Here is a 12965-nt window from a genome sequence, read left to right as displayed (position 1 = left end):
GGAAAACATTTTATTTTTATAGAACGAAGGGCTGTTTCTGGAAAGAAGGTCACTTCAGATATTTCAGTTAATGCCTGTAAAAGGAATGAGATATTAAGTTCAGCTCCTGCTTTTTTGTCTGATGTCTAACACAAAAGCCTTTGGGCAGATATAGCTTCATCAGGATAGGGATGGGAGTACTGCCTGAAACTTTGTATGATGGCATTATGAATCTGTTTGAAGGTAGCTCTGTGGAGCTACCAAGACTTTGCAAGAGACTTTAAAAGCTTTGGGTAAAAGAGAGAGTTAGTGTTGGTCTGAGTAAGACAGAAAAATTTTTAATTTCTGACTGTAGGGTCTGTCAGAAATAAAAGGCTAACATGGAGGTGATGGTAAAAAGACCAGTCCAAATCTTGAGGGAAGAGTGATACCAATCTGAGTATTTCAATGCTAAGATCTTTCCTGACTTTGTTTTTGGGTTCAAGGGAAGTATATAGTGTGTAAGTCATGCCTTTTATTGGCAGTGGGTAGGGATGTGATTCTGTCTGTAACGTTGCAGATGCTTGCTGGATGTGTGCATTAGCACAGATTCAAACAGCTTTAAATTTTATTATGGACTTCTTTGGAATTCCCGTGTTAGGCCTACTACTCTTTCTTGAATAGCTCTATCAGACACTCCACGCTTGTAACAAGAAGGTCAGGTAGCTCATTCTTGGGCACGAGGCCAGTGGGAATTGATCTGATCTGATTAATGGCGGTGTCCTTCACCTCGGTCCTGTGTTTGCTGTGTGGCTCCAGCAGAGAGGCTGACTGTCCTTAACAGCCTTACTCATCCTTTTGTGAATTCTTCTTCTTAGTCAAAATCATAGAGAACAGACAGGTTCTCTTCTACCTCCCAGTGCTGCTGTATGCAGTCTTTATGCTCCAGTTTTTCACTGCTTTCAGGTGATGCCCTCTGTGCTGATATTGTAAGGATAGCAAATATTTTGGTATTCTTCATTAGCAATCAAAGCCGGGAGTTTAGTATCCACTGTCAAATGGGACAAAGACAAATTGGGTCTGCCTGCTGTAGTGGCTGATAGCTGCATCAGCTTCCAAGTCACTGCTCTTGACTGCAGTGCTTTGTGAAAGAGATCATGTTCACAGTTGTGTGAAAATATGAAGAAAATATTGAAGAAACACTACACAGCCCTTTCTGCTTTGGTCTCTAGATCATGTTCTGCTGTGAATTTCGGTTAACAGAGTTTTGCTAAAATAAGAACTGTTTCCCCTCTTCTAATTATTGGCAGAAAAATCACCACAGTTATCAGTCTAATTTAACCCATCCTTTATTAACTCAGATATTCTACTGCAAGCATTTGGGGGCTTTTTTTTCTAGATGTAGATATTCCACCCTCAGTAGCTTAATATCACAGAAGCACAGTTAGATTTCCTTCACCTTAACTAGTGTTTAACTGATTATTTTTTTCTAGATTGCACTGTTTTCTTGGAGACACTTCTCTTTGTCTGTGTCTCTTCCATAGTCTATTAATGTATTGTGGAATTTCTTGTGTTTTTCTAGATGTGCATATCTTTGAGATTCTCCTTCGCTGCTGTTTTGTGTCTTATTTGCCTTTACTCTGTCTGTTTGTGATTTCAGTGGGCTTCTCTATGTCAAAAAAAGTCTACTTTTAGAAGCAGAACATTTTTAGACGCCTTGAAGGTACCCCTCCTGCCTCAGGGAGGTGTAGTGACCACCACCACACACCTGCATGCCTCTAACTCTTTTAGCATCGGTGTTCCCTTAGTAGCATTTTGGAGCTCTTCAACTCATGTAACGTGGATTGTGACATTTGGCTTGGTCAGTTCTATTGGGTCATTGATCAACCAGAGAGCCCTGAATTTATGAAGTAGATCCAGGATAAAAGTCCTTCTAGATCCTTTCTTTCTCTCTTCTTCGAGTCTCTACTTACTGTCTTTTCTCTTACATGCTGTAATTCTTTTACATGGAAAAGAACATTCAACAGTGAATTGTTTGCTAAATTGTGGGAAAGCCTCGTGCTGCTTTGTAAGTCTCCTGAAGAATTAAATAGGCCAGTGACAGCTGGAGTAGAGGCTGAAAGCACATATTCTGGATCTCCGTCAAAATGGCTCTCTTTTTCCTTTTTTTTTTTTGTAAGTTAACCAAATTTGTCTTTGCATTCTTGAATCAGTCCATTGATTCAAGCAATAGTGGCTAACTTAACAAAGATGCACCAAAGAAACCAGAATGATACCTGAGGTCCTGCACTGTGTGTCACTCATTTCATCAGTGCTTTTCTTTCTTTTGTTTTTGGGGATATTATTTGTATGTGTGTATGACAATTTTTGTTCTGGATTTTGCAAACATTTATATTGTGTGATTTTTGTACCAATAAATATGTGTACTTGCCAACTTGCAGCAATTGGAGCAGAAGATTTTTTGCTTCGCTCCTTAACAAATGCTGAATCTCATTTTGAAGCTTTCTGGTGGAAGCTGGATCCACTGTGATCCAAGCAGACTGTTCAATAGCCTGGCTCTCACAGGACACGTATTAATATTTCAGTTACATTTTCTCTGCCATGTATTATTGGCACTTTTTCCTCCACAAATGGGGGGAAAAAAAAAAAACAATCCCTAACTTCTTTATCTTACCCTGTACATATTTGTAAAGTCCATTTTATGTCTCCTGTTAGCCATCTCTGTCTCACACTGGGTCTTGGCATGTTGTAGCTAAACTTCAATCAGAAACTGCTAAACTTCCAGCCTGAAATAATATTCTGAATGCTTTCACTGGGGTTCATCTCAGGCGAATAAATCATGATTCCACATGCCGGATTGCACAGGACACTTATGAATAAAAGCAGCTTTTAAGCTAGTGCAGTTAACTGTACAATACAACTAGTTCTATTGGTGAGTTCCTATGAAGCAAAACTTGAAATATGTCAGCATGTACTCAAATATTTTGGGAGTGACCATTGTAATTTAAATGAGATCTTTCTGACCCGTTGTTTAGCACTGCAGAAAAGTGGCCTCACATGGGACATCACGGGGTAACAGAGTTGAACGGACAGCAGATGCCAACAAGTACTGATACTGATCATATTTATCATGGGTTTCTTACAATGCTTGCGCGCTGCATTTTTGTTCATTGTTTATGCTTGAGGAAGAGAACTACTGATATTAAAGAATCTGATCTAACTGGGAAATAAAGGGAACAAAGGAGGAGAAGATTAGAAAGGAAAAGTTTTCTCTTTAACTGATTTTTATGTATGGGGCTCTATGTACAGAGCAAAGCCCGTCTACCCTTTATCATACATCATACATCAGCTTTAAAAGTTGGCAAGTACACCTGGAATGTTTACAGGAATGCTGAGACTCTTTCAGTTTCACTGAAATGTAAATCTGCCGGATGAAGGTGGGAGATCCTTAACAGTTTGTGGTTATATATATTCAATGCTTAAATAAGAGCCGAAGTGTGGGAAGTATTCTCTTACCAACCCGACTAACTTCCTTTGTTTATAATGTGTTTCTTCAGTGATGAAAACACACGTGAGTGTCTTTGGATGTGTTGTGTAGTAGGAAATGATCAAATGTAATCGCACAGGAGAAAAAAGAGGACTCTTTGAGGATCCTGTGCCACACACCTAGTTGTAACATGTAACTGCTGCTCGTGGTAGTGCTCGATGCAAGTGCAGTGTCAATCTCGTTTATGCTGAAAGCCAAAATATGATACTTTTATGTCCACTGTGTATTTCCTGACAGCTTCTAAAGAATGTAAAGCTCCATTTGAACATCCAATTTGTTATTAGATGTATTAAGTCAAGACTATTCTTTAGCCTAAAAGGTCACTATCATTTAAATTCTGTAACCACCCAATGTTGCATGAAAATTAAAATTGAAATGATTTCAAAATATCTTTTTAAAAAAAAAAAAAAATGCTGCCATTCTACAGCCTGTTTTGTGTGTGCTGTATTTTTTTTTTTCTTTCCTTTTTTAGTTTTGTTTTTGTGTTTCCTCCTGTCATTTATTCAGGGCATTCTTTTTGTTCCTGCTCGGACCTTGGTTGCATGCTACAAAGTCCTTGTCTAAAGTATGAGCGCTAGTTGATATCTCCAGTGTAAGAGTCAGGAAAAATAATTGGATTTGGCAGGATCTAATGTGCAATTCTGCACAAGTGTTGTGTCCTGCACAAGTTGGGAAATTCAGCTCTGTGTTTCCAACTAATTTAATTCTTTGGCAATTCTAATTGGCCCTATCCTAACATTTTTAAGTCTATGAAATTGCATTTTTTTAAATTGAAAAACATGCTCGATTTTTAAAGACTGTTCTATTTTCCTGGATTACTGTGGTGACTTGATTGCCTGTGCCTCCTCCATGTTGTGCTATGTATCCACATGATGAATCTGTTGGGACAGAATTGTTTTAAACATGCACATTGTGTTGGGAAAATGGCCCATACCTCACAGAGCTTTGTGTTTAAAAACAAAACAACAACAAAACCAGGAAGCTGTATTGCTTGAAAGGAAACCCTTCAACTTTAATCTTAGAGTCTGAGTTGTGTGGCATTACGAATACCTGAGTTTTGTTGCTTTCCACATGCACTGAGAAACTCTTCAGCTTTGAGAACTAGACCCTTATACACTGACATATTTCCTTTTTCACTTTTTCTGTTCAATATTTTGTGATTTTATTTTTTTTGTTGTAAGTAGCTATAAGCTAGTAAGAAAATTATGACAAGTACAGATATAAGGCTGGTTGGAAAATTTTATGTAAACACGGTTCAACAAAAAATGTGAAATTTTGCAAAACTGTTGCTACTGATCTCTTCCGTTTTTAATTCTTGTCCTATTTTTGGCTATGTTCTCATGCTGATGGTAGGCATATGGCAGAGGACTCCTTGTGCATGCGTGTGTGTGGTGCATGAGTCTGTGATTTGATCGTTGAACTTGAGCTCCTGTGCCCAAAGGAGGAGACTTGCACTTCCTAGTAAGACTTTGTTTTTCTTATTTTTCCAGGTCAAACAAGCTCTAGGCCTAAAGGGCCTGTTTCTCAGAAATCCAAAGCAGGCATCTCTGGACAGTCATGCTGCTGGTCAGCTCCACCGCAAACACTCCTTTAGCAGCCACATCTTGAGACGGACAGCAAGTGCCCCCACCAAAAGCCAGAAGAAGAAGAAGGGCTTTCCAGAAATTGCTTTTGACACAAAAGACAACAGCTCTGAAGGGGCCAGCGAAGACCGTGAAGCAGAAGCTGCCTCACAGCCTCGCTTTGAGCAAGAGGCAGAAAGTGCTCCTCTGTCACCAGCTCCCAGAGATGGTGCCAGTGGGGAGGTACATGGCAAAGGGTTGAAAGGTAAGGCCCATAGTTCTCGTAAAGCCAAAAGCCACAGTTGTGCTCAAGGGGGTGCTGCTTTCAGTGAACCCATACAGAGGTCTAACAGGGTCCGGCTTCAGGAGCACCAGAGCGAGAAGCAAAGCGTCTTTGCACGCTGCGCCATCAACAGCTCTGGTAGGATTGGCGTGGCCACCAATTGCATGAAATGCATGATTGGTTCCAAAGAAAGCCCAGATCTAGAAAGCAAGTGGAGCGACCATCCTACCAGGCCTCTCGCTAAAGATATGCTTCACCATGAGCAGTATAGCAGTATAACTGGAGAAGAGAGGTTAGAGCTAAAAGACTGGGGTGGTACAGGCCAGCCCAGACCGCAGTCAGATTTGCAGTCTTGCAGCAGCCCTGGAAATGCCGATGACCTAACAAGGAGCACCCAGTCTTTTGTGACCCCAGGGAAGAAAAATGTTGAATCTAAATGCCATGGAATAAAGGCTCATTCCCGGCAGCGGTGGCAGTGCCAATCAGGTGGCAAGTATGGAAGCACTGTCAACTTGGTTCCAGCCAGCAATGGCTCTATATCCTCCAACTCCAGCAGTCTAGAAAGCCTTGGAAGCCCAGAATTCCCCAAGCACTGGTCTGAAGCTTCTCGAAGGCAAGTGGGCACCCTACAGAGGGAAATGAATGCCTTGTTCGTTCAAAAATTGGAGGAAATTCGAAGTAAATCCCCTATATTCTTTACTGGTAAGACTAGATTTTCTTCACCCTTCTCCACCTTAGATCACATCATTGTCTCAGCTGCTACGTAGCATCTTAGAACCTGCTCTGTGTTGCTTTGCTATCAAGAGCGCTTTTTCTTTATTTTTTGCAATGACAAGAAAGGAATTGCATAAATATTTTTATTTTACTTTTTTTGTAGATGTGTCTGGTTTAGATTAGTCCTTCCCACACTTAGCTGACCATCTGCAGTAGTAAAAACTGTCAATAGTCCATGAATGTTTGGGTCGCTTGTTCAAGGTTTTTTTGTTTCCTTGTTATTTTGTGTTTTGTTTTTATTTTTTAGCGAACGTGGTATGATACTAAGTAAATTTTGAGATCCAAACCAGAGCATTAAGTAGAGATTGAATATGGGAAAACCGTGTTAACAAACATTATTTCCACTACCAGTGTTTGTGTTTTATTGAGCAATAACCACAGCAGAGCTGCTATTTAATGTGCACTCCTCTAACAACAAGCCAGTCCCTTCCTCAAAGAACTTGCAGTTTTGTATGTAAGTTACTGACATCAGTTCAGGGATCAGTGGATGGAATTCTATGGTCTGGGTTATTAAAGAGATCACACTTGACCGTTCTGGCCCTTCACATATAAATTCTCAGTATGCAAACACTTAGATGTGCTAAATGTTGTTTGTGTGATTTGACTGTGACCAGAGGGCACAGAGTTACATAATATAAAGCAAGCAAGGTATGTGACCTGATGTTACTTGACATCAGCCAAGCTGTGTGGACTGTTAACGTTTCCCAATTGCAAAGTAAAATCTGTGCATTTAAAGGAAGGCTGCTTAAGCTACAGCATTTTATTTTAGAGTTGTTTCAAACCAGGGATATGCATGTGCTCACTGGGATCGTGTGGCTGTGTCTTTTCAAATGAACTGTATGTGAATATGGAAAATAGGAACAGAGGTTACTGAGATATATATATTTTAGTAAGGAACCTGGCTTTTTTTCTCCCCTGATTTGGCAGAGAGGGGAAGGAAGGGAAGAGATTTTGACAAAATTTCCTCTCTAACAGAACAACTGTGAAAAGGAAGTAAAGAAATACAGCTTTTCCCTATTACTGCAGGAGTGTCTCTTTAGATTCCTTCCACTTAGTTGTCTAAGGAATATGAGCATTGATGATTACATTTTCAGGAACCCTTAAGTGACTTGGGTGCTTCTCAAAACATAATCCCTTTTTTAGTAATATGTTCTTGTCCATCTGTAGTGGGCTTCTTTGAAAGCCTCATACAGAAATCTAAAATATTCGGTGATCAAATTTCTTTCTTTTTTTTAAAAAAAATTTTTTTAATTTTTCCCAGTATGTGCTTTGAGGTTTTAGGAGAATACCAGGGCAACAGGGGGAAGGAAGAAGTTTGCCAATTCCTGTCACTTGAAATTAATCCAAAACAGCAGAACCCTTCCTATGCCTAACTTACTAGCATTGGGCTTTTCATAGGCTCTGAGTAGCGTGACATACGGAACCATTTCCCATTGTCAGTGCCAGCTCCCCTGCTAGCCCCCTAAGTTAATAAACAAATATTGTGATACGCTTGAAATTTGATTAAATCCATCTGACTTCTCACGCATGGACTCAGCAAACCTTTAAAATTGTGCAATAGTCACTTGGCCTGGATGCTGACGGTCCGGTGACAAGCACTGTTGCACAAACAGCGTGCTTTCCCCATCCGCCCGCTCCTTTAGTGCCCTGGGCCAAGGCACCAAGGAAACCACTAAGAGCAGCCTAACACGGCTGCATTTCATAATTCACATTCTGCTGATGGGAAGTGCCAAAAGGGTGAGGCAGGAAAGTATAGTCTCGTCTGTCCTCTTTATGGCAACAGCATTACAGTTTCCAGTGTTTCGCCTTGTCAGTGCACCTTAGTCTTTATAGGTGACCTAGCCTGGATGGGAAGAAGGGGAGCTTATCAGCTCTGGACTCCTCCAGGTCCCCCCAGTTTGGCCACGTTGTGAGCGGTGGATGCTTACGTACGTGTATGCCTTCAACAGCCAAGGTGCCTTCATCCCTTTTAAGACTCCCGACTAATGAAGTACCGGCTGTTCAGCGGCCGTCACTTGTTCAGCTTCGTGTCACTTGGAAAAACTGCTGCTGAAAAGAAAAGACCTAGTATGCTCTTGGCATTTCCTGGCAATACAGGTTGTTTTGTCTGTAGCACTGGGAAGCGGGTTTGGTGCTAGCTTCCTTTCCCTGTTCTGGTGGAGTTCTTTGCTCCTCAGTGTTTTCTGCTCTGGGGCTCGGTGAGCAGGTGGCCAAACAAACAAGTAAATGCACAAGTGTTTGGTCCTGAAGCAGTGCTGCCAGTGGAAGCTTTGTCATTACTTTCAGTGGAGGAAGAGTTTTACCTGAGTGAAAAAGAGCTGGAAAAGAGAAGACAAAGCTCTTCTGGATACTTATTTATTTATTTATTTATTTATTTATTTAATAGTCATCAAGTCTGATCCTGGTTGGGCCATAAAGCTTTTGGGCTCATGCTGGGGTCCTCCAGCCTGGTCTTACTCGAAGTGAACATGGGCTGTCAGTTCCTGGGAAGCAGGTGTTGTTATATTTATGCCTCGTCTGACATAGGAACGTGCTGTAAACGTGCGTCTCTTCTGTGGGGTCTCCAATTTGTCTCATTTCAGTGGTACGGCTTTGTGCTGCACTGATGTCTACCAGGCTCCAGTGACGACAGACATCTTTTGGCCATTTTATTTGCACCCAGTGTAAATGTAGGCTTTATACCAAATTCTGTGTGGCAGGTGGGAACAAACTCATATTATGTTACTAAAGTTTTCTTCCATGGTAGTAAAAATTGGTTTTTATTTTCTATAGCAAAAGAAGTGGACTTAAATCTGTCCATTTATGGATTCCACTGAGTGCTCTGGTTGGTCAGAAATTCTTAGGATCCTACAAAAATGTGTGAATATTTGTTTCCCTTCCCTCCCTCAGCACTAATTTATCCTGTTATGTGCACCTGCCTTCCCTACATTAACTGGATTTTTCCTCTGTTCTGTCCCATTATTCTACATGCACACTCTCCCTGTCTAGTTAAGGACTGAAAGGACAAGCAAGTTAAAGGTAATTGTCAACTGAGTGTCACTGATTCGAGCACCTTGTTGCCTGTACTCCTGGTTTTTATTTGCTTCCTGCCTTAAAATGATCTGCTCCAATACTCCTGAGGTTGTGGTCTGCCCCGGTGCATCGCTGGTTCTTGCTGCATGTTCGTGTTGTGGTTTGGAGATGTGGGAGCAGTCTTTTTGGCATGATTGCTTGGTTTGTGCGATACAGGGCAGAAACACTGCAGGTGGAGTGGGTTTTTTTCAGGTAATTGGTGGATGTAGTGAGTCTTCAGGGTTGTGCTGTTGGCTTGGTGTTCACGAAGCATGCTTGTGTGTGTGAAAAAGAAACTGCAAGGTTTTAGGAAAACAAAGTCACTGTGTCATGTTTTTGGTTGGTTGGTTTGGCTTGGTTTTAAAAGCAAATTGACCACATTGCATTGTACATACACAGATCGTTTTACTACTAAGCTGCTTTGGAAGTCCTATGGTGCTTCTCTTTTGAGTAATCAGTTGTTGGAATCACATCTATTGGTCAGGCAATGATGTTCTGATTATTATATATAGTTTGATTATGATCGGAGGTACTGTCATGTTTGAGTGCTGCGGAGAAGGAAAAGAGCAATTCAGCTGTTGCTAGATGGTGGAGGACGAAAAGTTGTATTCTAAGAGGGGATACAAGGGCAAAAAGAAATGGATGGATACAGTTATGCTTTGAATAAGACAACAAAAAATAGTGTGTTGCTAGCATGCATGGACTGAGATTTTTCAAAAGCAACAGGCTTTTGGGGCAGCTCAAACTGAATGAATAGAAATTTTTGCTGCCTTTAGCTAGGCATTTGAAATCTTAAGTTATTTTTAAAAATCATTATTACTATATGCAACTGCTACCTTAAATACAAAAGGATACCACATAAAGAATAGATCTGCAACTAAACTGGCATTCATAATGGTTAATTAACCATGCGTCTGTTTTTCTTCTTTCTTTCTTTTTCCTCTCTTTCATGTCTCCAATTAGATGTCTGCCATTTCTCAATGCAGAGGTCGGTCACTTCTTTATGCAGCCTAGAAACTATCACTGAAGAGCCTGTTGTTGCCAATGAAAACCATCATGCCAGCCTCTTCTTCCCCCTGCCCATTACTTACAGTGATTCTGAAGAAGGGTCTGTGTCTGATCATTCCACTGAGTTTCAGTCCAAAGGAAGCAATGCATCCAACCAGCCTCGAGAAGTTCTTCTCACTAGAGAACAAAGACCAAATCTGGCTGTGGAAGACCACGTGCAGGCAGCCACAAGAGCAGTTGACACAATTATATCCGTCCAAGAAGATGAGAGGACAAGCATGGTAGGACCTCTCAAAGAGGAAAATGGTTGGACACAGGCATGCCGTGAAGCCGAAGATCAGCGTAGTTTGGCAGTGTGTCCTCAAAAAGCCTGGCCAGTAGTGGCAGCAGGTAAGGCTACTGGTCAACCTGTAGAAAACTGCCAGAAGCAAAATGGCCAGACAGTTCAGGTACTAACAGACTTGAAAAACACCACTGAATTAAAAGGCCAAAAACTTGGTGCAGCAGCCATCCTGCAGCAAAACAATGTGATTAACGGCACACAGACAACTTTGCCTCCAGATGTTTTCCAGAAAGCCCAGGCTGTACAGGCTCTACCTTCTCAGATGAGCTCTTATGTGTTAGTAAGGAAGTCAAAGAGTGAAGGGATGAAGATGTTGGACTCCTCAGCTTTAATAAAAAACCCAAGTAGCATATCTCCAGCAGCAGAAGTATACTTTGATGCCACAGTTAACGACCGGATCTGGAGCAAGCTAGATTGCAGCAGTCATCGTGACAGCATGTCTTCCTCCTCCAGCATGTCCTCCAATGACACTGTGATAGATCTCTCTCTGCCCAATCTAGCTCGCAAAAGCCTCCCAGATCTTGGCATCCGTCACGAGAATTTTGAGCCCCTTGCAGCTAGAAGGGGGATGCGCCCACGTTCTGCTACAACATCAGGTAACGAAATGCCAATGGTGAGCAAGAGCAAATCCAATCCTAACCTGAGGTCTGACCAGCTGCCGGCAGATGAGCTCTGCCCCCGTTCTCTTGCCAGGAGTCCTCAAGATGCATTCTCATCCATTCCTAGGAGGCACACCTGGAGCAGGCTGTACATCGAAAGTCTCAGGCAATCTTCTAACAAATCCAAAGCCCAGGATATGGTTGGGAACAACCAGGCAAAATCCAAGAGTCTTGGAGACCTTACCTCGGATGATATCGTGTGCACTTTTGAAAGCAAATACCGTAGCATCAGCAGGAGTTTTGTCACTCGATCGATGCGGGAGCAGCGCCGCTCTTCAGGCCTGAGATCCTCAGTCAAATCCCAGGATGAACTGACTGAGCAGCTAAAGAAGCTGACGGCCTTTCAGCAGGAAAATGATATCACTTCCCCCATCAGTCTTGATCCAACGGAATCTGAAGAGGAAGGGGAGAGCCTGGGACTCCTGCGCAGGTCCTCCTCTCGCAGCCAGAGCAGGGTGCGGTACATCGCCAACAGGGCCAAGCAGGCTCAGGAGAGGCAGCGGCTGCAAAGCCTTGGCCAGCTGGGTGGGAGCCCCATTGAGGAGAGGGGGAATCCAGAGGGAGCCTGCAGCGTTGCTAAAGCAGTTTGCATGGATATAGCTTCTCCTACCGTGTTTACAACCCAGCCTAAGAACCAAATCGATTATAACACTGACACAGAAGTCTTCTTTATGCTGAAACTGTAATTCTGGTGAGCACTGAGTAAGGTGATGTTTACATTTCTGTCAAAACAAAACAGGGACCTGAGGGGCACAAAATGTCCTCATACAGCTTAGTGCTTCCTGGCCCTCCCTTGATGGTAAAGGTACTTTAGACCACGACTCCAAAAGAATAGCTGAGTGCTAAATTTGTCATCAGTCTGTGGAATTAGAACAAATGAGTTTAATTAGAGACTTACATTTTTACAGTCTTAATGACCTGACCTCGCTTTTGTATTACACTTTCTCCAGCCTCAAATCTGGCCTCCTTTGTGTGTGAGCATTGCTTGGCACTTGCAGTTTGCTCTGTGCAAAACTCATATTCTGTGCTAATTTCAGTAATTGCTTTGTATAACAGCTAAACATCAACGTGATGTCCATGACTGCTAAGTTAAATGTTGCTCTTACAAGTTAGGGATCCATGAAGGGAGGCTGGATTTAAAATCATGTCCCTTGTTTTGTTTCTTTGAAGAGTTTGAGGCATCTGGGAAGTGGTCAAAATTGCAGTGGAATTGTTTCCTTATTAATGTAGTAGATAAAGCCTATCTTCCATCACGGACTTGATTATTTCAGTGAAAATCCATATTTCCTCACTCTTTGAAGAATTCTCACCGTGTTCCAAAGCAATGCTTTTTTTTTTTTTTTTCTTTTTTTTTTTAATCAAGCTTGTTTATGTATATATAAATATATATATACACATCTGTGTGTATGTAGGTATGTATGTCTGCCTATACATGTACACATGCACACACTTAAACTGAACTGTGACTGTTCCTTGTCTCAAAGCATAATCTTAGGGAACGAGACAAGAGGAGGGAATTAGAAAAAACAGACAGGAAATATCTTCTGACACTAATTCAGAAATGGCTAAAAAGCACACTAATCTTTCCTTGAAAACAGAACCATTCCTTCTTTATGGTATTTTAACAATGCTGCTGTACATAGCACTTTTTGGATGAATTTTACTACTTCTGTATTGCACTGCCATGCAAAATTTTCAATGATATGTTTTAAAAAAAGATATATTTAATTTTTTTAGATGAACATATTTAGAGTTATATAGCAAGCTGACGAGAATAATA

At 41.5% G+C, this 12965-nt stretch overlaps 1 protein-coding gene across 1 annotated transcript in view; it reads left to right on the top strand.

Annotated features, from left to right (window-relative positions):
- The window catches only part of PLCH2 (phospholipase C eta 2), a gene marked incomplete at both ends in the record, with an annotated part of 33968 nt that extends 22097 nt beyond the window's left edge, over positions 1-11871 (top strand). The window contains 2 exon segments of the mRNA XM_084299989.1: positions 4996-5332; positions 10139-11871. Of these exon segments, the coding sequence (XP_084156115.1) occupies positions 4996-5332; positions 10139-11871 (2070 nt within the window).
- Positions 11872-12965: the final 1094 nt, after the last annotated feature.

Source organism: Netta rufina (assembly GCF_964035555.1).
Source record: "Netta rufina genome assembly, chromosome: 22".
Classification (NCBI taxonomy): domain Eukaryota; kingdom Metazoa; phylum Chordata; class Aves; order Anseriformes; family Anatidae; genus Netta; species Netta rufina.
Note: the sequence above shows the minus strand (reverse complement) of the source record. Positions and strands in the feature narration are given on the sequence as shown.